Source organism: Hyaena hyaena, unplaced genomic scaffold (genome assembly GCF_003009895.1).
Source record: "Hyaena hyaena isolate Hyena2069 unplaced genomic scaffold, ASM300989v1 scaffold_103, whole genome shotgun sequence".
NCBI classification, from domain to species: domain Eukaryota; kingdom Metazoa; phylum Chordata; class Mammalia; order Carnivora; family Hyaenidae; genus Hyaena; species Hyaena hyaena.
This window is the reverse complement of record NW_024080735.1, coordinates 3,079,660-3,104,950: the sequence shown is the minus strand read 5'-3', so window position 1 is coordinate 3,104,950 and position 25,291 is coordinate 3,079,660. Positions and strand designations below refer to the sequence as shown.

Genomic DNA, 25,291 nt, shown 5'->3' with positions numbered 1-25,291 from the left:
TGGGCTCAAACCCACAAACCATGAGATCATGACCTGAGCCAAAACCAGGAGTTGGACACTTAACCAACCGAGCCACCCAGGCATCCCTAAGGATTTATTTTTAAAACTCTGGAGCAGATAGGGGAAAAACCACAAAACTGGTACGCTGGTTACAGGGGGGCCCAACGCACGTGCCTGCACGTTCTGTTCCTTCCAGCAAGTTTTTGTCACCTCTCCCCGCAAGTGTCAGGGCCCCAGGCTGTCAGCTGTCGGGACCAGCTTCTGGCTTCCCCAGCCATGTCTCTTCAGATACCTTTGTTTCGCTGCTGCCCCTCCCCGCCCCCCCCACCCCCACCCCACCAACCATGGCCTTGTGACATTCCTTTGTGTTCTGTCTTGACACTTCCTCATGGGCACCTATCCTCTCTCCTCCCAGGAGTCACTTGGATGCAGGACCCGCCCCCCTCTGCTTGTCCCCCTAAACGTGGCCTCCGCCCCCAGCACCCTGGTCAGCCCTTTGGCAACGACCTGCCCACCCCTAACAAACCAGGACCCACCAAAGCTGGGACCCTCCCCTGCCCCACCCCCCAAACTACTCATTCTGATCCCAAACCCAACGAGCCAATCCCAGGTTTTCCTCCCCTTTACCGCCAGGGACCGGCCCTCATCAGCCGAGACTCCCACCGACTCTCAGCTTTCCGGGCAGTGATGCCGCCACCTGGGCCCTGACCGTGAGTCACCACCAGTCACGGTGTCTGGATCCCAAGTCCGGGCGCAGGCAAGGCTACCCACGGCCTGTCCGCGTCTGGCCTCTGGGCTCCCTGGTGCCTTCTGCTCATCCACAAACACAGGGAAAAGCGAGCACCGTCAACCATGGAAATAGACGATCTTATTCTCTCCTGATGACTACACAGCTGCAGGGCAGTCACATTATTTCAGGAACGAGGACACAGGACGTGGTCAGGACAGCCCCGGCCCAAGATTGTCTGTGTGACCCAGGATGACACAGAGGGAAAGGAGACACTGGCCAGCCCGCCCCCCCCACCCCCGCCGCCAGCACCCCGAGGTGTCCGCAGAAGGGACAGCAGGGTCCCTGAGCACGGTCCGCCAGGACACGCTGGTTCACCAAGGCGCCGCACTGCTGGTCTTGGTGACAAGCGCAGTGGGGCCACCATGGGGTCTGCCAGGGCCAGCGGCCCTGCACGTGTCCGAGCTACGGGCCGTTGGGCCCCCCTCGCCCCCCACACCCCAGTTCAGAAAGCCAGTTGGAGAAATGACTGCAGAGACGGGGTGTTAGCCCCTCCCCCGGGCGCGTCTCCCCCCCGACCCCAGAGCCCAGGTTCTCCCAGGAGGGGCCACAGGACGCAGGGAGGGGGGCCGGCGCTCACAAACAGACCGAGCCCAGCACTCCGGTGGAATTCACTTATTTACTGATTTTAATATGAAGCCACTTCACAGCAGCAACTGCCAGCAGGAGAACAGGACTCGGCTTGGAAAGGTGATAAAATAACAATGACGTCACAGACAGAAGCACTGGGGACATTCCGTGCAGGGCACGCCGGCGTCCTACTGCGGCCACGGTGGGCAGGAGCCCGGCGCCACGGCCAGCACGGACTCCTGGTCCCTTCCTTCGCCTTGGCCCGCAGGTCACCCCGGGCTGTGGCGCCGGGCCAGGTGGCCTCGCCACACCTTCCTCGTCCTCGGTTCCGTGAGCCGCGCTCCAGCGACCAAACAACTAGCACCAAAAACCTGCTTCTTCCTCTTGGCCGGGTAAACATGACACTTCCTTCTCTTTGTTTCTCGCTAGGGAAAGAAAAGTCTCGGAAACATATGGCACTAGAGTGTGAATCTCCCCGGGGGCGCCCGGTACAACCCGCCATGGCCACCAGCCCACAGCGCCCAGGCGGCCATCAGATGTAGAGCTGGTGCGAGGCCAAGGTGTCCATGAAAGGGCGCACCAGGTTGTCCGTGGAGAAGTAAAAGATGAGGCCGAACGTGATGGAGATGGGGAGGGCGGGCAGCGCCTTCTTGAACACGGCCAGCAGCAGGAGGGTCAGACACAGACCCTGAAGGACACAGAGGGAGGTGGTGACTGCCGGTGTGGACATGGTGGGGGGTGGCAGTCAGCGACATCCCCCCTCACCCCGCCCCCTCCCGCCCGGGGCTCAGCACTGGTGTGGGGCCTGCCAGACAACAGCCCGAGACCCCCTCTTCCCGGGTCCTCTCGAGGGTTCACCCCCGCGTAACACCCTGTGTGATGTGAGCCCCACTCCCAGAGTGGCCCTGCTCTACCAGGCTCCCTGCCTGGTGTGGCTACAGCGGTGACACGTGTGACCTGTGGCAGAGGCCTCCCCCAGGGGACATCTATTTATAAAGGACTGAATGAGGGGAGCCTGAGTGGCTTGGTCGATTAAGTGCCTGACTCTTGATTTTGGCTCCGGCCCTGATTTCACAGTTGGTGAGATCGAGCCCATATCAGGTCGTGTGGGGACATGCTTCTTTCCGGTTCCGTGAACCTCAGGTCATCGCCCCCACAGCACACGAGGCTGGCCATGCCCCTGGCACCGCCGCGTACGCAGTAGGTAATGCAGGAGCCCCCCAGCCGTGCATCCCCTGCTTGGAGCCTCCTGTGAGCCTGGCCTCATCTCGGGGGTCTTCCCGGCAGCCCAGCCCGGGTCCCCATCATCACTCTGCCCCTCCAGGGGACCTCGGCACCCGAAAGCCCCCCACGAGGCCCCGGGGCCACTCACAATGAGGACAGCCACAAAGCACGCCAGCGTGGTGTTCCAGTCCCCGCTGCCCGTGGCCGCCGCCTTGCCCACCAGCACGCTGTAGAAGATGAAGTCCCCCAGGCCGAGTTTCACGCCCCCTGCGCGGGGAAGACAGCATGAGCCGCTCAGTGACTCAGCCTTGACCAGGGGACCCAGGGATCCCCGGGGCCAGAGCCCTGGGTGCCTCAGAACAGAAGCCAGCAGGAAACGGGGGCCCTCGGACAGGCTGACCAGCTGTCTGGGCTGCAAAAATGCTGGCATTTCTGACAATACGGGTAAAACCGACGCTTGGCACTCAGCTGGTAAGAAAAGCGCAACTAGAACTTACTGTCAGGTCGGCAGGAGGCTATACAATTCAGCACTGGGTTTCAGGTCTATGTTTTCGTATGGAATTTCATTGCCTTCAAGGACACGGACAATGCCCAGAGCTCGTCTGGCGAGCCTTCCCCTTAAAGGTAGGTGAGCACAGCTGCTAATTAGCTGATATCTTACAGACAGTAAACGGGAGTCCGAAGACCAGTTTCCTCTAGAATGATCGCCCGGTGCGCTTGTTATCATTACGTGCTCACCACGGACGATGAAACATCCGTGTAATGAACACATCTGCTGCCTTGTCTCCTCCCTCCCTCCTCCCGGGCACGGGGGCTCCCCGCCCCTGCCTGGACACCACCCCTCCCACTACCAGACCCTGCTCTGCTTCTGCTGCCCCCTCTGGCTGGTGACAAGCATGCCCGCGGTTCACCCTCTCAAGGAACCTGCTTTCCGTGTCCTCAAATTCACCGCTCCTCATTGTGGTCCGTCTGTCCATCTCCTTCTCACACTCCCCACCTGCTTTCCTGGTCTGCGCCCTCCCTTATCTCTGTTTTCAATCACTTCTTTGTCAGAAGAACCCCGTGCTCCCCATCTCCACACTCCACCCCTTGCTGGGCCCACGCGGACCATCTGGGCTCGGATGCCTTACTTTCCTCCTCTTCCTCCAGGTCGTCCCCGGGGTAACCAGGCAGCGGGGGCTCAAAGACTTCAGGGTAGGAGGGTTCCCCGAAACTGTCATAGGAGTCTTCCTCTGGGTGGCCGAGAAGAGAACGGGGCGGTCATCACGGGAGGCACGGGCAAGGGAGAGAGATAGAAGTCCGGTCAGAGGGACCTCGGATCTGTGGGGAGCCAGCCTGAGCCCCGCCCGGCCCTGAACAGAGAGGAGCCCCCTCTAGCACACACACAGGGAAGGGGAGGAGACCAGCGGGTTGGTTGAGGCACGGGCTCCAAGTCCCACCCGCGCTCCACCCTGCCCCCCAGCCCGCGGGAGGCCAGGCCCCTGCGACCAGGGGCTGCCAGCCTCCTGAACTCACCCATCTCCGGGTCGTAGGGCAGCTGAAGGGCTCCCTGGGAGGAGGGGTCCAGCTTGGCCATGCCCACCGTCCACACCATGGCGGCTGGGAAAGGAGACAGGGGGGCGGGGCTCAGGCGCTGCTGACTGCGGCTGTCCCCAGGGACCCAGGAGGCGGTGTCCACAGAAGGCGCGGGACCCTCACTTCCAACCAGTACCTCCTCACGCCCCTTGTGAGGAGGCCCCTGGGGGAGGGGCCCGGACAGGGCCTTTTCTGGTCTTTTTTTTGTCTCTTTACAAAACCGACGATGAAAATGTCAGCAGGGTACAGTCGGGTGAACTAATTCTCATCATGGTAAGACACGTCACATGAACTGTGCACGTAACCTCCGCTGAGTGGACACCTGGGCAGCGTTAAGTGTATTCACGCTGCTGGGCAACAGTCCCTGCCCAGAACCGTTCGTCTGCCAGTGCTTTCAGGACCTCCAGCGCCCCCATGTGCCTGTGCCCCGGTGTCCCCGTTCTGGGTCTATGAATTTGGCTCCTCCGTATTCACCATGGAGGGCGGGGGGGGGGAGGACACACCGATTTACCCTTTTGTGACTAGCAGAATTCACGGAGCACAGTCCTCAAGGTTCATCCACGTAGCACGTGTCAGAATCTTCCTTTTGGGGGCTGGACTGTACTTCGCTGCACATGCGCCCTGCCCGCATGCGTACCCGCCCGCACCTGTACATGCGCCCGGCGCCGTGCCCCTTCCACCAGTGTCTGTACCTGCTAGCACCTATACACGCACCCCTGGAGGGGTCTTTCTGCCCCCAGACCCGGCTCCACTTCCACCCCTGACCCCATGCCTTCTGTTCTCCCTTCAGCCACCTGCACGATCCCGTTAAAACGTAAGGTCAAGTGGGTTGGAAACCTTCCAGGGGCACAAAGCCCACTCAGGAGGAAAAGCCCAGGCCGGCAGGGCCAAGCGCATCTGGACCTGCCCCCTGCCCCCTTCTGCCCCGCCTGGCTCTGCTCCCAGCCCCCCGGGGCCTTTGGTTTGAAACCTGTCCCAGGGTTTGCCTGAGGCAGGTCTCCTGTCAGACGTCACCTTGTAACCGCGGAGCATTGCCTCCTGGCCTCCTGACATATTATCGCCTGTTTAGCTGCGGCCCCCCCTCCGGGAACGTGCACCCCCAGAGCACAGAGGCCACGAACACAAGTCTGGGCACATCCCAGCCTTCCCACACGTGGTCTCTGCTCCTCCCAAGAGGGGGCCTAGAACGTGCGTTCAGGCCGTGTGCCACCTGCCGCGCCCACCACAGGCCCCGCTCTGCCTTAGAGATGACCCACTCTGTGGCCAGTGTGCAGACGGGTCCCCATGAGGCCAGGGGCCTCACCCCAAGCCCAGTGCTGCGCTTGCTACAGCGCAGGGACCTGCCGCATGTCTGCCGACGCATATGTCAAAACCCGAATCCCACCCAGTGGCCAGCCACACGCACCCCCGTGTGCCTTCCCTTCAGAGACTTCAACAGCCACGGAGTTGTCGAGAGGGCCCAGTGAAAAGCAGATGCACCCCAGCTCCAGCCCCCTGTCCTCAAGAGGCCCTCCCCAAAGGACCCTCTCAGGGGGAGTATGGGGGGCTCAGTCCGTTAAGTGTCCAACTTCAGCTCAGGTCATGATCTCACAGTTTGTGGGTTCGAGCCCCGTGTCATGCTCTGTGCTGACAGCTCAGAGCCTGGAGCCTGTTTCAGATTCTGTGTGTCCCTCTCTGTCCCTCCTCCACTCATGCTCAGTCTCTCTCTCTCTCCACGGAGGCTGGCTGGGACAGAGTTGTGGGGACCGACCACATCCCCCGCGGCTCCCACCTGCCCTAACTCTCTTGGCATCTTCCTGTATGAAAGCACAGCCTGTCTTGGGCCCCGGTGGGATCACCAAGGTCACCTCCTCCCTTTGATCTGGGAAAAAGTACCCATCCCGCAGTGAACTCTGCCTCCCTCTATGGGCTGCCTTTGGACCCCAGGAAGAGGTCTCCCAGGAGACGCAGGGTCACTCACAGGAGTAAATCAGGGCAGGAAATATGGGCTCGTTCCTCTCCTGCGCCGTTTCCACCAGCATCCTCAGTGGCCCCTTGGGGCACAGCACAGCCACGAGATCTGGGACAACAAGGACATCCACGATGCGTCACCCGCGACGTGTATTCCCATGCAGCCCCAGAGCGGAGCCAGCCACTAACACCGGGGCTCGGGCGCGGCTCGGGGCGTATGCTGTGTGCCCGCTCCCAGCCCCCCGGTTTCCAGCCACGGCCCGGAGAGTCTGCACTGGCTGAAGCCCAGAACGGGGTCCCAACGGGCAGATTGCCGTGTGGCTTGGGGACCCCAATGGCGGGCTTGCCATCCGACTTCCCTGAGCCTCAAATCCTTACCCTTAGGTGGAAGTCACGGCACCGGAGACAGAATCACACCGACACTAGTTAAACGGCAGCTAACATTTTGGGTGCTCGGCTTTTATTGGTCCTGCGCCCGGCCCTACGGCTGCTGCGGAGCAAACAACTTCCGGGGTGCCGAGCACTGTTATTAGTGACCATGTCAACCGCCCGAAGGCCTGCATGGAGCCCCCGTGGCTCACGAAGGCGAGGGGAGGCCACCCAGCTTTGATCGGGGAGGGGGGCGCCTTCAGCATCTGCCACTGGCGCACCAGAGCGGGGCACTCGACCCCGGTCGTCGCCCCCACCGCCCACCAGCAGCCTTGACGCCCGCCCGAGCTCGCCTACCGTACACAGAGATGGCGCCCAGAATGACCCACGCAGACCACTCCGGAAGGTACTTGATGAACACCAGGGCCATGAGGGCGCTGATCATGATGAGGTAGGCCTGCTGCAGGACCAGGGGGCCCTTCCAGTGGATACACACCATGCCCACCGCCCCGAAGTTCCAGACGGTCAGGAAGAGCGTGGGGTAGTCCATGGCCACGTTGTAGGTCTTGAGCACTTCCCTGCACGACCAACGGCAAGCCCGTGGGGTGGGGAACTCGGTGGAGACGCGAGACCTGACCGGACACAGCCCAGCACCCCCTCCCCTCAACCACTCAGTCCCCCCCTGGGTTTTTCCAACCTCTGGCTTCACTCGCTCATCGCCCCTTCCCCATTCAGTGAGCCCTACGACCACCCACTGGAAATATTTTCTGGAATGAGGTGGGGAGGATATCAACGTCTCGTCCTCAGAATGGCTCACATAAACGTGGGCTGGCACAGCCTGGAAGGCTTTCTGCCCCAGAAAAAGGTCCGTGGCAGCCAGACTTCCCATCCCTCTAGGCTCTTCAGGCCCCTGGGTTGGGCTGACAGCCCCGGTGGAAGGCGAGAGAGCACATCACTTTTCCCACGAACTGAGGCCTGGCCCCAAGTCGAGAATGTAACTCTTAAGGGATTTACATCCCTCTTGGCTTCACGGAAAGGAAATCGTCCTCCTCGCTCATTTGTTTTAAATCAGCCTTCAGGGGAACCTGGGGGGCTCAGCCGGCTGAGCCTCCACTCTGGACTCTGGCTCAGGCCCTGATCCTACGGTCGTTGGCTCCAGCCCCTTTCGGAGCGTGCTTAAAATTCTCTCTCTCCCTCTCTCTGCCCCCTCCCCCTGCTCACTCACTTTCTCTCTCCCTCTCGCTCTAAAGTAAATATAAACCAATCAATGAGAAAACAGAAAGGGATGGATGCCTGTGGTGAAGCGCCACTGACGTATGTCGTATGTCGAGGCCGCGGGAGGAGGGATCAGGGGACTGGCTGTAGGAGCGGCGACACCGGGGAGGGTGTGGAGCCTGCAGGGACCCCTCCCCACCCCCGTCCTCTGTGTCCGGCCCGAGCGTCCCGGGGAGCAGCCCACGGGGCACTTACCCGAGGTAGATGTAGGTGAAGAGAAACAGCAACATCAGCGACGACATGATCAACCAGCCGTGGATAAACTAGACAACAGACACGGGCAGAGTGACCACAGGTCCCCAGCTTCTCGGGACCGACGCCCTAGGCCCCTCCGGGACCATGCTGCAAAGTGCTGGTGGCCATGTGACAGATAAGGGGGGCGAAGATGTTCACAGAGCTCTCTCAAGGTCACCCGGCAAGTGTATGGGGTGAAAATCCCTCAGGTCCAAGCAGCAGACCCCTTCCCTCACTGAGAGAGGACGTACTGGACAACTGTCACCTGCATGCACGGCCCCAGACGACTGTCATGTGTGAGCACGGCCCTACACGGCTGTCATGGCGGGCACGGCCCTACACGCTGTCACCGGCGGGCACGGCCCTACACGCTGTCATGGCGGGCATGGCCCTCCACGGCTGTCACCGGCGGGCACGGCCCTACATGGCTGTCACCAGCGGGCACGGCCCTACACGCTGTCACCGGCGGGCACGGCCCTACACGCTGTCATGGCGGGCACGGCCCTACACGCTGTCACCGGCGGGCACGGCCCTACACGCTGTCATGGCGGGCACGGCCCTCCACGGCTGTCACCGGCGGGCACGGCCCTACATGGCTGTCACCGGCAGGCACGGCCCTCCATGGCTGTCACCGGTGGGCACGGCCCTAGACTCGTAGGAGGAGGCCAGCAGAGGCCCTGCCCTTGTGCCGCGTGCCAGGGCGAGGGCCATTAGCCGATAAACATACAAACGTACTGACAGGTAGTTCAAGGGCTACAAAGAAAAAAGTGGCAGGACAAAGGGCCAGGAGACTCACTGGGCTGCAAGGTCAGTGAACAGGGCAGCCCTTGCGGGCAGTGCAGGGGGGACCCTCCCACCCAAGGGTCTACAGATCCTCAAAGAGACACGTGCCTCCATCCTGGCCACCAAGGGAGGGTCAAGGGTGATGCTGGGCCCAAGCGACACGGTGGTGTCACTACCACTGCCTGCCCCCCAGACGACAGACCCTCAGTCACCAGCTTGGGCCCCCCGGGGACCTTAGTGAGAACGAGATCTACCTGAAAAGAAGCGGCGGCCCAGGCCGTGCCTTGTGCCTGGCAGCCTTGACCGTGTACTGACCCCTCACCCCAGCCGCCTCCGTGCCCAGGACCACTGTCACCTCCTGCTGCAGTGTCCCGGAACCTGACCGGACACCTGACACCCCCCACCACTCGGCTTCCCAGCCCAACTTAAAACCACCTTATTTGCACAGATAATTCACTGCTGCCCGCCCCGTATCGCCCTGTCCCTGCTCTGAGCCTCCTCCTCACCCTCTCCCTGCTCCACAGAGGCGGCAGCCTGGATACAAAGAACTGAGCACGCCTCACGGGGACGGTTTCACATCAGGCAATCCTGGTGGTCTTCCTTCCAGGCCACAGGGGCTCAGAGAAACCTCCCCTCAGGAGAAAAGCCTGAAACCCACGTCTGAAAGCCCCCGGCCTCACCCCCTGCCTCCCCGGGAGAGACGATGCCTGTGTAATGGGGCCAGGCAGCCTCCCCTCGGGCCTCCGATCCTCCACTACCCCGGCCAAAGGTGGCTTGTGAGGGGGGCGGGCCAGCGAGCGGGGCCGGCACTCACCTTGTAGCAGCGGTATTTGTAGAGCACGACCAAGAAGATGGTCATGGCCACAATGACGCTGATCATGATGAGGGTGTTGAGCACGGAGTTGAGGAGGCGCTGGCCCACAGAGGGCGTGTCCTCGGTGAATGGTGTGTAGATGCTGAGGGAGACGGCGGGCTGCAGACTCTGCTCCCTGCCTGCTCCATAGGGCCTGCCCACGAGCCACCCTACCTCAGCCTGGTGCCCGAGACCGGGGGGGCAAGGAAGGGGCCCCCCCAGGCCTCCCCTCCCTCCCCCACACCCCTCTTCCCCGCCCCCAGGATCCCTCCCTCTCCCAAGCACCCCCTCCCCGGGCTCCCCTCCCTCCCCCAGACCCTTCCTCCCTACCACCCCAGGGCTCCTCCCCCTCCCCAGAGTCTTTTCTCCCCAGCCCTCCCCACTCCTGCTGGCCAGGGCACCCAGCAAACACCCACACCCAGCCCAGGGCTCCCCCGTGGTGCCCCCGGCCCCACCCAGCACAGGCACATGCAGCCAATACACTCTGGAGGCCTTCAGCCGGCCCCTTGCCGTTGCCCTGTCTCCCCGGGGCTGCCCACTGAGCGCCCCCACCTGCTCTGTGGCCCCAGCCCGACCCCCCCCAACCAGCCTGCAGGGGCGAGGCTTCCCCTCTGCTCTTTTCTTTGAAAAAACCAAACCCAAGTGAAAGGAGAGCTCCCGAACTACAAACAGTAAGCACAAGGTTTGGAGGAGGCAGGCGGCTGCTGCCGCGAGGTCCCAGAGGAGCAGGTGACGGGCACAGGCAGCCTTCTCACTGCTGCCCCCCTGTGCCCCTTTCACTCAAGTGCTCAAAGCCTCCCTCAGGAGGCCGCAAGCAAACTAAGAAATCACCGGGCCCACACTCGGGCTTCCGGAGAGGCCCAGAGAGCAAACCATGGGTTCAGGCACTCGGTGTCACCGGGCACACTGGCGTCCCCTGCTCGGGCCACGAGGCGAGCGCTGGCCTTGCGCCGTGAAACCCAGCGAGCCTGAGCGCGGTGGGCGCGGCCATAAGCCCTGTGCGGGTGTCAAGCATCCTAACTCTCCTGGCATCGCATTCATTATAGGAGCGAGGAAACTGAGGCGGAGGGAGGTCAGGAAAGGGCCCAGGCAGGTCACGCAGCCGGGAGGCAGCGGACGGACTGGAGCGAGGAGGTGGGCGGCTCTAGCCCAGCCTCGCACCTGCGGCTGGCATGCGGCTGCGGGTGCAGCGAGCCCTACCCCCACCCCGTTCCCTGACTTACAGCTGTCCGTTCTTCTCTGTGTAGAAGCGCACGGACTTGATGGTGGCCACCACCACGATCATGCACAGCGTCACGGGCACGAACAGCATGATCACGTGCTTCGCCCCGTATTTGAGGGTCAGTTCCTCCTCCAGGCCCGACGGCTGCCCAGGGACCCCACCGCAGACGTAGTGGTCAGGGTCCTCGTCAAAGTCGTCCTCACTGTCCTGGCCTCTCTGTGGAAAGCCGCAGGGTGAGGGCCACGGGATGCCCCCCCATCCCCACTGGCTGGCAGACACAGCACAGGGGTGTTTCGTAACAGGAAACGAGGAGCTTTAATGCCACTTTGCAGAGGTGAGAACCAGGGAGACGGAGACGGGGGTGGGGGGGGGGCAGGCATGTGAAAGGTTTACAAAGACATCTAGGGAAGACTCAGGGCCGGCACTAACCGTCACAAGTGCGGGAGAGGGGCCACGGCGGCCACAGAAGGGGGCGGGCTGCAGGCCCAGGACCTGGAGCATCTCTAATCATCGCCCCCTCCCTCAGTTCAGGGACTCACATGCCACCTTGCTCTGTTCCAGTGGCCATACTGACTCGGGAGGGGACCGGCCAGGTGACAGAGGAGGAAATGGACATTAAACATTCCCGGTCGGTCGACAAACCACCCTCTAGAATAGTCAGTACATGTGGGGACTCTTTGATTGTAAGACACTGGGGGAATTTGCAGAGGAGGAAGTTACTCTGAACTCTGCCCCGCCCCCAAATCAGGCACGTGAAACTATCAACAGGGAACCAGACGGGTTAACTGGGCGCCAAGTCCCTGGGGGAGGGGAGGTCCGTGCTATAGGAGGGTGGGACAGCATACCGCAGCAGCTGGCAGAGGCGGGGCAGGTGGCAGAGCAGGGTAGGTGGTGGAGGAGGGCAGGTGGCGGGGGGGGGCAGTTGGAAGGGGGGAGGTGGCGGAGGGGGCAAGTGGCAGAGGGGTGCAGGTGGAGGGGGGGAGGTGAAGGAGGGGGGAAGATGGGGTGGCAGGTGGAAGGCGGGCAGGCGGCAGAGGGGGTCAGGAGACGGAAGGGGGCAGGTGGAGGGGGCAGGTGGAGGGGGGACAGGTGGGGGGAGCAGGTGGCAGAGGGGGACAGGTGGGGGCAGGTGGGGGGGCAGGTGGCGGGGGGGGGCAGGATGCCTGCAGACACTGGCCCAAACCGACCGGCAAGAATCTGTTTGGAAACGGTGCCGATTCAGGGTCATCCGCTGTCTTGTTAATTGATTAAGCACCAAAGACAAAGCCAAGGACAACAAAAACTCAAAATGACTGTGGCTTCAGGATCAGCTCTTTGCAGAGAGAACCGCAAGCCGGACACTCAGCTGAGAAGAAGCCTAGACGATCGGGCATGGAAACGACTAAAATGCACAAAAGCTCCGGGAGACAAGACAGAGGAGCGGTAAGGGTGGCCCCGAGGTGGCCTTGAGCTGGCAGATCTCCAAGGAGGGAAGACATGAGCTGGATTTCAGCCGCGGGGACTGAGGCTGGGAGGGGAAATCCCTCGTTTTAAATACTGTACCGGGCAAAACAGAGAAGGGTTTCAGGCAAATTCAGATGTTGTTTTGCCCTGATGGGGGGGAGGGGGGGAGGCTGGGGGACTCTCTCCCAGGAGACCCCCCACCTTCGTGAGGTTATAACCTCCTGCCCCATGGGCTGCAGAGACAACATCAGAGCGTCTGTGTCCCCGCCCCAAATTCACACGCTGGACCCTAGCCCCCAGTGTGATGGCACCTGGAGGAGGGCCTTAGGGAGGTGACCGGGTCAGGAGGGTGGGCCCTCCTGATGGGATGAGAGCCCTTATAAAGCGCCGCCCCCCCCCCCCCAGCTCCTCAGCCCTCCCGCAGATGCTGGATTTGCCAGCACCCTGAGCTCACACTTCCCAGCCTCTCAAACAGTGAGGAAGACAAGCCCCCCAGCCCAGGATACCCGGCCCCCACCCTCCACAGCGCCTCCCGCCCCCTGGGCCTGTGCTACCCTCCCCCTGAGGCCCCCCCACCTGTGCTAAGGAAGGGGCACCTGCCTGGTGGGGGCAGGGAGGGGGACAGAGCTGTGCAGCCCGCAGCGGACGTGTTGTCTACCGCGGAGCCCTCACCAACCAGGGCCCACCGTGCGGCCAATCCTCACACCCCCTGTGCCTTCCCTCCTGCACGGGGGGTATGTCTGCTTCCAGCCTCGAGGTCCAGGAGCCCGGGGGCTGGGTTCAAGGCCATGACCTACCCACGGCTCAGCACCGGCTCCGTCCTCCAGGCCCTGCCTGCCCTCCTGGCAGCAACGCGGCGGGGGGCTCTCGGCTGACATCAGGGACGCCCTCTCGTCACACACGTCCTCCTCGCTGTCAGAGGCCATGAACGTGAGCATGGCCCTGCCTCGGAAGCGCCTGCGAAGGAGCACAGGGGGCCTCGTTCCACCCTCCTGCAGGCCGAAGGCAGCGCAGGGCTGAGGGTGTGGCCAGAGGCGCCCGATGACCAGGCGCGGGTCCTGCCTGAGAATCGTCCAGGGCACACGTGTAGGGGGACTTCCCAGGAGACACCTGCATGGCCGGCACAGCCCCTCGGGGGACGGCCTGAGGAGGTGCCGGCCACAGGCGAGCCACCCCCCTAGAAAAGTCAAGGCCACTCCTGGGGCACCTGGGTGGCTCAGTCTGGTAAGCCTCTGACTTCGGCTTAGGTCACGATCTCGTGAGGAGATTCCATCCCCGACTGAGACAGAATATTCCAGGTGGGAGGAAGGGCAGACAGTATGAAGGAGGAACGCCAGGCGGGGCCGTGGAGGTGTGGTGGCCCCGTGCCATGTGCAGGGGAGGTCGGCACCCCCGGGGACAGAAGGGGAGGTGGCCCCCTGAAGACACTGCGGGAAGTGGATGGACACAGAGTCACAGGCAGCAGGGTGGATGTGGTGAAGGGACCGGACTCAGAAAGGGTTGGGAGGACACCAGTCGGCACTGGACATGAGGGAGAACCAGGACAGAGTCTAGGATTGCAGCCAGGCACGGGCAGGGGACAAACATCTCAGGGGAAAGACGGGGTCTGGCCCAGGAATGAGTTGAAAAGGGTCAAGGAGGGGCGCCTGGGTGGCTCAGCAGTTAAGTGTCCAATTTCAGCTCAGGTCATGATTTCACGGTTCGTGGGTTCAAGCCCCGCGTCGGGCTCTGTGCTGACAGCTCTGAGCCTGGAGCCTGCTTCAGATTCTGTGTCTCCCTCTCTCTCTGCCCCTCCCCTGCTCATGCTCCGTCTCTCTCTCTCTCCCTCTCTCAAAAATATACAGTAAAAAAATTTTATTTTTAAAGGGTCTGGGTACAGGGGAGCCACAAGACCACACAGGGTGGGCACGTGTCTGTGTGTATGTGTGTGTGTGTGTGTGTGTGTGTGTGTGTGTGAGAGAGAGAGAGAGAGAGAGAGAGAGAGAACAGCTGAGGGTAGGATCTCGAAGAAGGCTAGGCTGGAATGTCTACACAGCAGGGACACCTGCCCCCACCTTACTGTGCTGTCCCCAGCCAAGTGTCCTACAGCAACAGGACGGGGAAGCCAGTGTGGCGGAAGGGCCTAGAAGAGCGTCAGACAACCCCTGGCAGACCTGGCTGTCCCTGCCAGCCTCCTGGGTGGCCAGCTCTCCCATTGACGCCTCCCGCAGGCCCTGGGGGCTGAGCCTCGGGTCCCTGGGGACAGTGAAAGTGTTCACCTCCACACCGGCCGCCCCGGGGAACCTGTGATTTCCAAACAGGTTCCTTCGACTGTCAGCCAGCTCTGCTCTATTTGAAGCCAGCAACCTGGGCCGTGGCCAGGATTCGTCCTGAGAGGCCCTCACCTCCATCTCCCACCTGCGGGCACAAGGCGGGGCCTGCACTGGGGCTCAGTCTCCCGGGGGGCTTCACAACAAGCCAGCTCCCCTGATCCCGGGCAGACAGACCAGAGCCGGGGGAATGAAGACAAAGGCCATGTGACTTCACTCCCGGGCAGAACTTAAGACAGAACAATCGAACTTACAAAGAAACCGGCCCTTAAACAAGGTGACCCACAGGGTGGCTGCTGGGGGGAGGGGCAAACAGGTGACAGGGAGTAAGAGACGCTGGACGTGACGCACGCTGAGACATCGCCACGCTGTACACCGGGGGCTAGTATTACACTGCGCTTTCATTAAAGCGGGAGTCCCAGCAGAGGAGAAGTGCCAGAACAGGGAGGGGCGAGCTCCTGCAGCTAAGATGGAGATGGAGGTCAAGATCGAGAGGAGGAGGAGGTCTCAGGTCTCAAGGATTCGGAGGCACATGAAATGGACCACAAAGGTCAGGAACAGGTTTCCGGGCTGAGGCGGAAGGACCCAGGGCATCCTGGAAGGAAGTAACCTCGCAAATGATCGTGTGGGATGGGGGACCTCACAGGGGCTGTTCCAACACCACCGATCGATGACATGTGGCTGAAGCGTGAGGACCTAGCAGGAAGCGGTGAAGGAGGAGGTCAGAGAGGGGTGCCCCCCCCCAGGGAGGGGCAAGGGCTGTGGCCAGTCTTACTCAAGGAGGGGCAGACGAAGAGCTGGCCGCGTTTTCCCAGGCTAGATCGCACACCCTGTCCGGAGCAGGTGCAGGGGCGGGGCGGGGCAGGGGCCCTTTCAGTACCTTGTTTCCTGGCACATCAGTTCTCGGGATGTGAGTTAACAGTGCAGTTTGGATCTCCCTCCCCACCCCCCCACCCCATGCCTGTGACTGGTCCGCGCAGTGGCTGGAGGAACAGACCTAGGATCCCTGCACACGGAGCATCACGGAAGGCAGGGGCCAACCTCAGCCTTCAGAACCACAGTATCGTGGGCCACCCCATGCCCTGGGCTCCCAGGTAGCAAGCAGTAGGGAAATAGACAGGGAGCAAAGACCCTTCCTGGAAGAAGAAGGGGAGCTTTTGGGGAGGGTGAGGACAGAGAGGAGGGGACCGAGTCCTGGGCCGCCTGGGGGGCTCAGGCAGTTAAGCATCTGACTCTTGATTTCAGCTGTCATGATCGCACCATCCATGGGTCTGAAGCCCGCATCCAGCTCTGCACTGACAGCATAGAACCTGCTTAGGATTCTCTCTCTCTCTCTCTCTCTCTCTGCCCCTCCCCTCCTCGCTCTCAAGCATTAAAAAAAAAAATAGTCCTTCCAATTTCCATTTCTTCAGTCAGCAAGACGTTCCCCAGAGAGAATTTCTGCCTCCCAGCGCTTCCCTGACGTTCTCGAAGGGCGTGCCGGCCGCCTGAGCTTACAGGACTGTCAGAGCTAATTCAGGTGTGGCACGCTCACTGGCAAACAAACGCTCCCCGGGCAGATTCCTCCCCTTGTTGGGCTCCTTAAACCCCTCCCGAGCCTTCCCTGAAGGGGTGCCCAAGACCGCCAGGACCACAGGCTGGCAGGGGCCTGTAGCAGTGGCTACCACGGCTGTCACAGCAGGGGCTCTATTGAACCACAACCTTCTGGGCCTGGTGACGAGAATCACAGGTGAGGCGCCTCTCGGAGCCCTGAACACCTGACAGTGGACGGAGGCCTTGGGAAAGGCTGGGACCCTGAAGATGCCATTTCTCAAAGTGATCCAGGCCCCCTGGGGATGGGGGGGGGGGACACTGAGCCCAGTGACTGGGGAGCTGGGCACTGCTATTCTTCCCATTTTACAAAGAAACAGGGTCTAAGACGTGCTGGGTTCAAAGTTACCCTTGAACCCAGCACCAGCGTCTATGCTCTGTGCCGGACCGCTTACTGAAAGTGTGGCTCCCCAGCTCCGTTCTGGCCAAAGGCCTGCACTTGGAGAAGGCCGCTGGGTGACCATCGGGCTGCGCTGAGGCCTTCCCTGGGAATGCTGTCCCCTGGAATCCAAGCCCAGCCGGCCCCCAGACCCCCAGCTCAGGACTCAGAGTCGGGCTCCAGTCCACCTCCCTGTCCGTGTCCCCGGCGCCGCTCAGCACTACCTGCTCCTGGATGGGGAGTGACAGAAGGAACAGTCCCTCTTCCTGAAACCCATCTGATCAGCAACTGGGGAAGCAGAGGGACCAGAAAGTGGCAGGGCCGGAAGGCAGTTCCCGGCGCAAAAAGCACCCAAGTGCCCACCGCGGACGGGAATGTGGAAAAACCAGGTCTCAAAGCACCTCCAGCACCAACAGGCCGGCCTTTCTGAAGGAACGCCGTAGAAATCAAAAGCTTTAAAAACACTCATACCTTGTGATCCTGAAATGCTACTTCTCAGAATCTGTCCTAAGAAAAGAAGACAGGATTTCCTCAAAGACCTGTTTGCTGTGCATGTTTCTAACTGTGAAAAGACTGAAATGACGGAAACGCCTGTCCTGTGACATGTCTGTCTGGTGAGGTTTGTCACACGACCACGTAAAACCTTCCTCCAGAGCACAGCTCACAACAGGAAACAACACAGCAGGAAACCCCAGGTAACGGACACGAAACCTCACACACGACCGCCTGAATGTTCTCAGAAGGTGGACGGATTGGAAGGACCGGCAAGACTGAGCACAAAACAACGAATGCGGTTACCTCTGGACGCGGAGACCATGGGTCACGTGTTTCCCTGCGTCTCTCAAACCTCTTATAAACAGAGATCGTCTGTGGTTTTATTTTATTTTATTTTTTTTAGCTGTTAAATTTTCAATGGGAAACATTGAATATCAACAGGGAGGCAGACGCCCTTCCCGTCTGCCCTCTCCTGCGAGCCCTCGCTGGACTGGGGTGGGCGGGGGGGGGGGGGGAGGTGGACCCAGGGTCGCAGTCCTTTTCAAAGCCCCTCTTTTTACCTGGCTCCCGGAGAACAGGGCGGCTGGGAGGCACTCCTCTGGCTTCTAAGGCGGAACTGAAGCCTGATGCAAGCCTGACATCCCTGGAGGGAAAATCACCACCCGATTGTATGTGGATCAACAACCTTTCACTCGATATTTGTGCACATCAGAGCCTCAGTGACGTCAGGAACAACCAGCCGGGAGGCTGGCTCCAGCAGGCGGGGGTGGGGCTGGCTGGCTCTCCCGCAGCCGTTGGTGGCTTGGTGGCAATGGTGGCGAGTCCTACCTACCACGTAGCAACCAGCCCTCCGCGCCCTGCTCGCTGGAGGAGGGGGGGGGCCGAGGAAGGCACAGAGGGCGGACAGGAGGAGGGGGCAGCCCTTTGCAGGGACTGAACATAGGATGCAAATGCAAATTCCACCGCTTCCTCCCCTTAATCAGGGATCGATCGGCAAGCTGAATTAGCCAAACCCAGGGAGTCTGACCCAGAGATTTCCCCCAGCATGCCTGTGTCAGCAGCTCCCGTGATTATGGAGGAAACCCCGGGACCCAGCTTCCTCGACCTTCTTTCCATTGCAGAGACACGTAAAGGCTCTGACCTTAAAATGCGAGGCCAGGGGAGCTCAGTAGGAAAGAGGCCGTACAGCACCATCGTCGGGAAAAGATGCACATCAGTGCTCCAAAAGCAAATAGGGACCTACTGCGCGTACCACGAACGCTTGCAGCTACGGAGAAAGGTCAGGGTCCTGGGCACCTGGTTTCTTTATTGCAGGGGGCGTAACTCAAGAGGAGCCTTCACGTTCAAAGAGGGTGGTGCAGGTCTAAAGGGACCACTTTCTGGGGTCACGAGGCTGCGTCACAGCACTCCCGGAGGCCCTCACATCCCCTTAGACCAGGGGAGGGTTTGTGAGGGAGAGAAACTCCCCTTAGAAGGGCCCACAGCCTCCCTGCCTGCCTGCTGGTCTCCCCTTGCCCTCAGCAGCTGACCCAGTGTTTGGCCCTGGCTGGCCTTCATGCATCTGTCCATCCGCCCCAGCCCTTACCGTGATGCACCTCGCCTGCCAGAAGGTTCTCCTCAAAACCAGTAGGCAGCCTCGGCCACCAGAGTCCCATCGGGACCCTGACGGGGCCTCCTGAACCTTGACCCAGGCTCTACCTTTGCCTCTGTCTGCCTTTTCTGCTCCGAAGTGCCCAGGCCCCTCGTACCTTTCTCTCGGGTCCTGAAGTCGCCTGGGAAGGGGACAGCTCGGGGAAAGGGGGAGAGGTCGTGGCCCTAACAGGCCACCTTTGAGTCGGGCCCAGGAAAAAAGGGTGATGTTTTAAATGAGAAGCAGCAATCCAGTCACCCAGCTGTGGGATCTGAACCGCTCGCTCCCAGCCATCACACGTGGCCTCAGACGATGTAGTAAGGTCACGCGGCTGTCTCCTCTTCTAGAACAAACAGAGCAGGTGCGCCTCGAGAGAGTGATGTGGAGAAGTGGAGATGATGTGTGAGGGGTCCGGCACAGAGCAGGTGCTCAGTGGCTGGCGTGACAATGAAGAGGAAATCGAGGCACAGATATCGTGAGAGGTGACAAGGGAAGCGGCTGGCGCCACCTGACGGTCACAGGCGTGCCAGACCACCAAGCACATGGTCGTCACCAAGGTCACCCTCACCCAGGCCGGAGGGAAACACCTGGCGCCTCGCCCCAGCCCAGGGCACTCCGGCAACGTGAGCATCTTGTCGAAGGACACGGCACGTCCACAGGACCGACGCCAGAGCCGGCAAGGACCTTCGGGGCCATCTGGTCTGTGCCCTATTTTGGAGTGAAGGAAACCGACACCCAGAGGGTCAAAAGGCACCGGCTGAAGCGCCACGATCAAAGCCACGGCAGCAATTCAGGCCTCCTCACGGCCGGCCCAAGGTACCCACGAGGCCCGTACACTCGGGGAGAGGCCGCAGGCTGTGGTGACGCAGGCGGCCAGCACAGGACCCCGTGTGGGCTTTCCGCAGGCACCCCCATATGTATAAGGTACGAGCCTTTGCTGTGGGCAGGTGCGTGTCCTTAACACACAGCTTCTCCAAAACACAGGCAAGAGCTCACCGACTTACAAACGCCTGCTGGCCACTGACTCACTCAGTCCCTCTCCTGTCCCCCACCCCACAGCTCCAGCCTGGAGGCCTCGTGTGCTGCTACTGGGGCTCCTCGTGGTGGGGAGGGGGTACCCACGTGGGAATGGCCTGGGGGGGACAGGAATCAGGGCACTGCCTCTAGGGGTCAATTCAAAAGAGAAAGTGAGGGGCCTCCTGGCGGGCTTAGTTGGTTAAGCGTCCAACTCTTGATCTCAGCTCAGGTCATGATCTCGAGGTCCATGGGTTTGAGCCCTGCGTCAGGCTCTGTGCTGACAGCTTGGAGCCTGGAGCCTGCTTCCGATTCTGTCTCTCCCCTCTCTCTGTCCCTCCCCGACTCGTGCGCACGTACATGCGCTTGCTCTCTCTCTCCCAAAAATAAATGAATACACGTTTTAAAAAAGGGGAAGTGAGAAAGTGTCCCGTAGCACCAGTGAATTAGATACTGATGCATTCAATGCGCCATCGAACCTGATTTTCCAAGAATACTCACAGAGAGAACATTCTGGAGGCCTGACGTTAACAGAAAAAATAGAATACAAACCTTCAACTCCAGCTTCCTGCCTCTGATACTTTAATACGCAAACACACATACGTGCATGGAGTGCAGTAAGGAAATGCATGCTGATGGCAGTCGCCTCTGGCTGAGAATTAATGGGTGACTCTTTAAACAAATATTTCCTGAATTTTCTAGAGCAAACACGTGTTCCCTTTATTTCTACAAAGTCTTCTGGTATCTTCTGGTTAAGATACAGCAGAAAGGTGAGCACCCTTTCCATTTTTCTTCCTGTGCTCCAGAAAGACCCTATTTTTGGCAAAGATGAGGGATCATCCCGGTCTCCCAGGCACTGAAGAATCTGGGCAAAAATGATCTCCTCCCTGACATCTGGTCTTTCCTGAAGTGGGACTAGAAATTTCCCTTTCCCCGGACTTGACCACGGCAGCCTTGCCGTCCCCAGGCCTGGAGGCCAACACTGATTACACAACGCTTGAAGCCCGTGTCCAATCCAACCAGCTCAAGGTGAGGAGAACTTTCCAGGCCCTGGCCAGGGGCCGCCCGTGCTGCCCTCGGAGCCCTGACATTCATCCCTCAACCCTCCCCCAGTCACTAGAGTCGGGGAACAGGTGGAAATACTTGTAGAAACACTGGCTGTCCTGCCGGTCACCAGTGGCAACTAAACAGTGTCCAAAAGTCAGAGCAACAGCTGAAAACTAGCTGAGGCTGTACACACACACACACACACACACACACACACACTGCTTTGGTCTCTTTAATTTTTTTTTTTAATGTTTATTTATTTTTGAGACAGAGCACAAGCAGGAGAGGGGCCGAGAGAGAGGGAGACACAGAATCTGAAGCAGGCTCCAGGCTCCAAGCTGTCAGCACAGAGCCCGACATGGGTCTCGAACTCATGGACCACGAGACCATGTCCAGAGCCAGGCAGATGCTTAACTGATTGAGCCCCCAGGTGCCCCATATCTTACCTCATTTTAAAAGCCAAGGCGTGGAGGGGAACGGAAGGGCGCCATCCCAGATCACCTGAACAGAACCTGAGCCCTCACTGGGTTTAGCCATATGTGGCTTTCGGGGTGTGGCCGATCTTCAAATGCGGTGGCTCTGGGCCATCTGCTTACATGTGTCTTTTTTTTTTTTAATAGTTTATTTATTTTTGAGACAGAGAGAGAGAGAGAGAGCGCGCGCGCACGAGCAGGGGAGGAGCCAAGAGAGGGAGACACAGATCTGAAGCAGGTTCCAGGCTCCAAGGTGTTAGCATAGAGCCCAATGTAGGGCTCAAACCCATGAAATGTGAGATCATGACCAGATGCTTAACCAACTGAGCCACCCAGGCACCCAAGTTTTGGTCTCTTTAAAAAAAATTTTTTTTTCTTTTGCTTTATCAGGTAGTTACTAATGGAAAGCACACAGAAACGTCCTGGGCAGTCGGGGTGCCTGGGCAGCTTAGTCGGTTGAGCATCTGATTCCTGGTTTCAGCTCAGGTCATGATCTCACAGTTCATGGGTTCAAGCCCTGCATCAGGCTCTTGCTGACAGCGCAGAGCCTACCTGGGATTCTGTCTCTCCCTCGCTCTGTCCCTCCCTGCTTGCTCGTTCTCTCTTCCTCAAGAATAAATAAACATTAAAAAATAATAGTAATAAAAAAAGGAAAAAGAAATGTCCTGGGCAGCAGCGCAAGAATGTGAGTAGGGGGCGAATATGGGAGCCTCCTATGCAAAAACTAGAGGGATGAAGACCCAGCCAACTGGGGTCAAATCCTGGTGCCCAGTCACCTAAGATACATAACAGGACAGGTGGCTTACCTCCCTGCACCTCTGTTTCCCATTCTGTAGAGGGTAAAATAGCTACTTCAGTGTGATTGGAAGCGTAAAGTGATCTGTGATACCCACTGCCCCAAAGAGCTTTTTGTTGTATATGACAAACCCACACAGTAAGATGTGTTATGTCATGATCATCATCAGTAACTCAGTGACCAAGGTAGGGGGAGTCTCTCATTTGGCAGACCCCACCCCTGGGTGTGCAGTGGGGCTGTAGCAGCCATCGGGGAGCTGAGCGCTGGGGTGACAGGCATGTGACCCGCACCAGGCCTCCAGGCACGTGTGAGTGGCAGCCTCCGGCCAGGCTCTTTCTGACCCCACTCCTTCTCAAATAGATAGGACCAGGACAGCCATCCCCCACACGTGCACCAAGTAAGATTCCAGACTTAATGCACAGCTACCTCCACACCAAACCTGCAGAATGTTCCCTGAAAAATGGAAACATCGATCCCACTCTGCAAAAATGCTCCACTAAGCCCCCTATGGCCAGCCCCTGACCTAAAGGGCCCCTCCCCCACCCAAGGCGCAAACCTGGACAGCCAGCCCGCCAGCCCTGAGCTGGCACCAGGACCCCTGCCCCTTCGCCACTGGGGCCCAGCACACACAGCTGCTGACACACCTCCCAGCTCCCACGCAGCCACCTTCACAGGGAGGGAAACAGGAGCCTCCCACACCTGAAGCAGCTTATCCATAGCCTTTAATTACAGCCGAAGGTCCTGGCGGAAAGCCCTGGAGACACAGGTGCCTACAGAAGGGACATCAAGGGCATCAGTACCAGAAGCCTGGGTCTGTCCTCATCAAAGTTACTGTCGGGACAGGCTGGGGAGCCCAGGCTGCGGATGTGGAGTTGAGGGCGCTCTGCGACTGCTGTGGATGGGATGCCTCTCCGGTTCCCCATCAGTCCACCAACCAACGGTTCATACCTTACAAAGGGAACGCTCATTAATCCAATACCCAGGAGCATTTCATCCAGCTGGCGAAGGGCTGCGGCCTGATGCCGGTGCTGGACAGCAGAGCGAGGGGCCAGACAACGGGTTCTAAGCCTGGCTCTGCTACATCCTGCCTGGGTGGCCTTGGACAGTCACGTTAGCTGTGTGGGCTGGGTGTCTTCATCGATAAAATTTGGGGCGGGGATTAGCCTCCGTTTCAGGCTCCTTCAGCTTCAGAAGCTTGATTCTGGGAGCCTCCCCACCGCTGTAAGACCCTGATAAAGCGGCCAAGCACCCCAGCACCGATCGCCGGTTCCAGGCCCGAGCTGCAGTCGGTTCCTCACCCGGGCAGGAAGACCCTCGCCTCCCCATGCCTCGTGACGCAGAGGTTGAGGCCGGGTGCCGCAGGCCCCCCGGACGAGGGGCCGAGGCGCTCCGAGGGCTGGGACAACGCCGGGCCCGCGCCTCTCACAGCCACGTGTGCTGCTCCTTTAAATGCCCGACCCTTCAGCTGCCCGCGCCGCGCCCACCCCCTGCGGGCCCGGGCGACGGGGAGGCGCACGCAGCCCGGCGCAGGCCCAGGCCTGGGGGCCGCTCCCCCCGCTCCGCCCACCCCGAGGTCCCGGCCGGCCCCCGCCGCCGCTCCCTTGTGCGCTCCCCTCGGCGCTCCTGCGCCCGCCGCAGAGGCCGGACCCGGCGCGCGCACGGAGCGCTGCAGCCCAGACGGGGAAGGGGCCCCGCGACCCGCCGTGGCGAGAAGAGTGCGGGAGTCAGCGCCCGGCCCGGGGGTCGCGGCTACGCCCCGGGCCGTCCGCGGGGCGGAAGACCCGGCCCCGCTCGCGCGCCCCAGCCCCGCCCGCTCACCTGCTCGGCCGCGGCGCTCCGGCGCTGTTTACGCGGCTGGCGGAGCGCCCGTCGGCCCGGGCCCTGGCGCCGGCGCAGACTCCGCCCCCATACTCCCCCCCCCACCCCGCGCTCCCAGCCCGCTGGCTCCGCCCCCCGTTCCTCCCCGGCCGGGGCTTCGGGCCACCCCCGGCGCCGGCCTCGGCCTCGCCCCTGGCCCCGCCCCGGCTTCGGCCCCGATGCCGCCTCCACCCAGGACCCGCCTCCGGTCCTCGCCCCGGCCTCGTCCCCGGCCTCGCCTCCGCCCCGGCCCCGCCTCCACCCCCGGGCCCCGCCTCCACCCCCGGGCCCCGGTCCCGGCTCCGCCCCCGGCTCGGGCCTGGGCCTCCGCTCGCCCGCCTCGCCGGTACCCGCCCCCGCCTCACCCGGAGCGCTGGAGTTGGAGGTGGCGTTCTCGGGGCTCGCAAGGGTCTGACCTGCCGGGGTGGCGCCGTAGGGATGCCAGCGTATACCTGGCATAGGACGGGGCTCTGACCTTAGAAGGAGTGACGGGAGGGCCTGTGATCGCACAGGGGTCTAGCAGCTCTGCGGGACCTTAGCTCGTTTGCTTGGAGGCATTTTTCCTTGCTGTGTTGGATCCCCACATCTCCCCCTTCCGCTCTCCCAACCCTCCCCTCCCCAGGCATCACTCACAATAAGAAAACACTAGTGGCCTGGGGTGAGAACATCATGAAAATTTCCCTGCTCTGTTTTCTAGAGCCTCAGAGCCACCAGGAGCTCTAGACAAAATTCTCGGGGGGTGGGGGGTGATATGGCTACCGATGGCCTGAGAATTGGCCTAAGGAGTGGCGACTTCTCGATTTGGGGGTCCACAGGGTGAGCTGAGATTGTCCATAATGTGACGTTTCTGAGTCGCTTCGTTTTTTAAATGTTTAATAAATAAATGTTTATATATTTATTTGGGGGGGAGGGGCAGAAAGGCAGGGAGAGAGAAGCCCAAAAAGGCTGGATCCCACAACTATGACATCATGACTTGAACCAAAATCAAGAGCCCCGCCCCTCAAACCACTGAGCCGCCCAGAAACCCCTCATTTTTTAACTTAGGGTAAAATTCACATAACATAACATTAACATTTTTTTTAATTTTTTTAATGTTTATTTATTTTTGAGAGAGAAACAAGAGTGTGAGTGAGGGAGGAGCAGAAAGAAAGGGAAACACAATCTGAAGCAGCTCCAGGCTCTGAACTGTCAGCACAGAGCCTGACTCCGGGCTTGACCTCATGAACCCGAGATTATGACCTGAGCCGAAGTCAGAAACTTAACCGACTGAGCCACCCACGTGCCCCAACATTAACCTTTTTAATTTGTTTTAATTTTTAAAAATTTTTATTTTATTTCTGAGAGACAGCGTGAGCAAGGGAGGGTCAGAGAGAGAGACACACAGAATCTGAAACAGGCTCCAGGCTCTGAGCTAGC

General features: G+C 60.4%; 1 protein-coding gene across 7 annotated transcripts; it reads right to left on the bottom strand.

Annotated features, from left to right (window-relative positions):
- Positions 1-1,387: 1,387 nt before the first annotated feature.
- Positions 1,388-23,916, bottom strand: PSEN2 (presenilin 2). Of its 7 annotated transcripts, none has more exons than XM_039235822.1 (12): positions 23,837-23,916; positions 13,083-13,242; positions 10,844-11,058; positions 9,582-9,774; positions 7,946-8,013; positions 6,833-7,053; positions 6,117-6,215; positions 4,097-4,180; positions 3,712-3,813; positions 2,730-2,848; positions 1,938-2,045; positions 1,388-1,782 (listed from the first exon to the last, which is right to left on the bottom strand). In XM_039235822.1, the coding sequence occupies exons 2-12, from the start codon at positions 13,221-13,223 to the stop codon at positions 1,627-1,629; spliced, it is 1,506 nt and encodes a 501-aa protein (XP_039091753.1). In that variant the 5' UTR covers positions 13,224-13,242; positions 23,837-23,916; the 3' UTR covers positions 1,388-1,626. The 7 variants fall into 7 exon arrangements, with proteins under 7 accessions (XP_039091753.1, XP_039091750.1, XP_039091751.1 ...); XM_039235819.1 differs by lacking the exon at positions 23,837-23,916 and adding an exon at positions 22,967-23,222; XM_039235820.1 differs by lacking the exon at positions 23,837-23,916 and adding an exon at positions 22,967-23,221 and having other exon boundaries at positions 9,582-9,723.
- Positions 23,917-25,291: the final 1,375 nt, after the last annotated feature.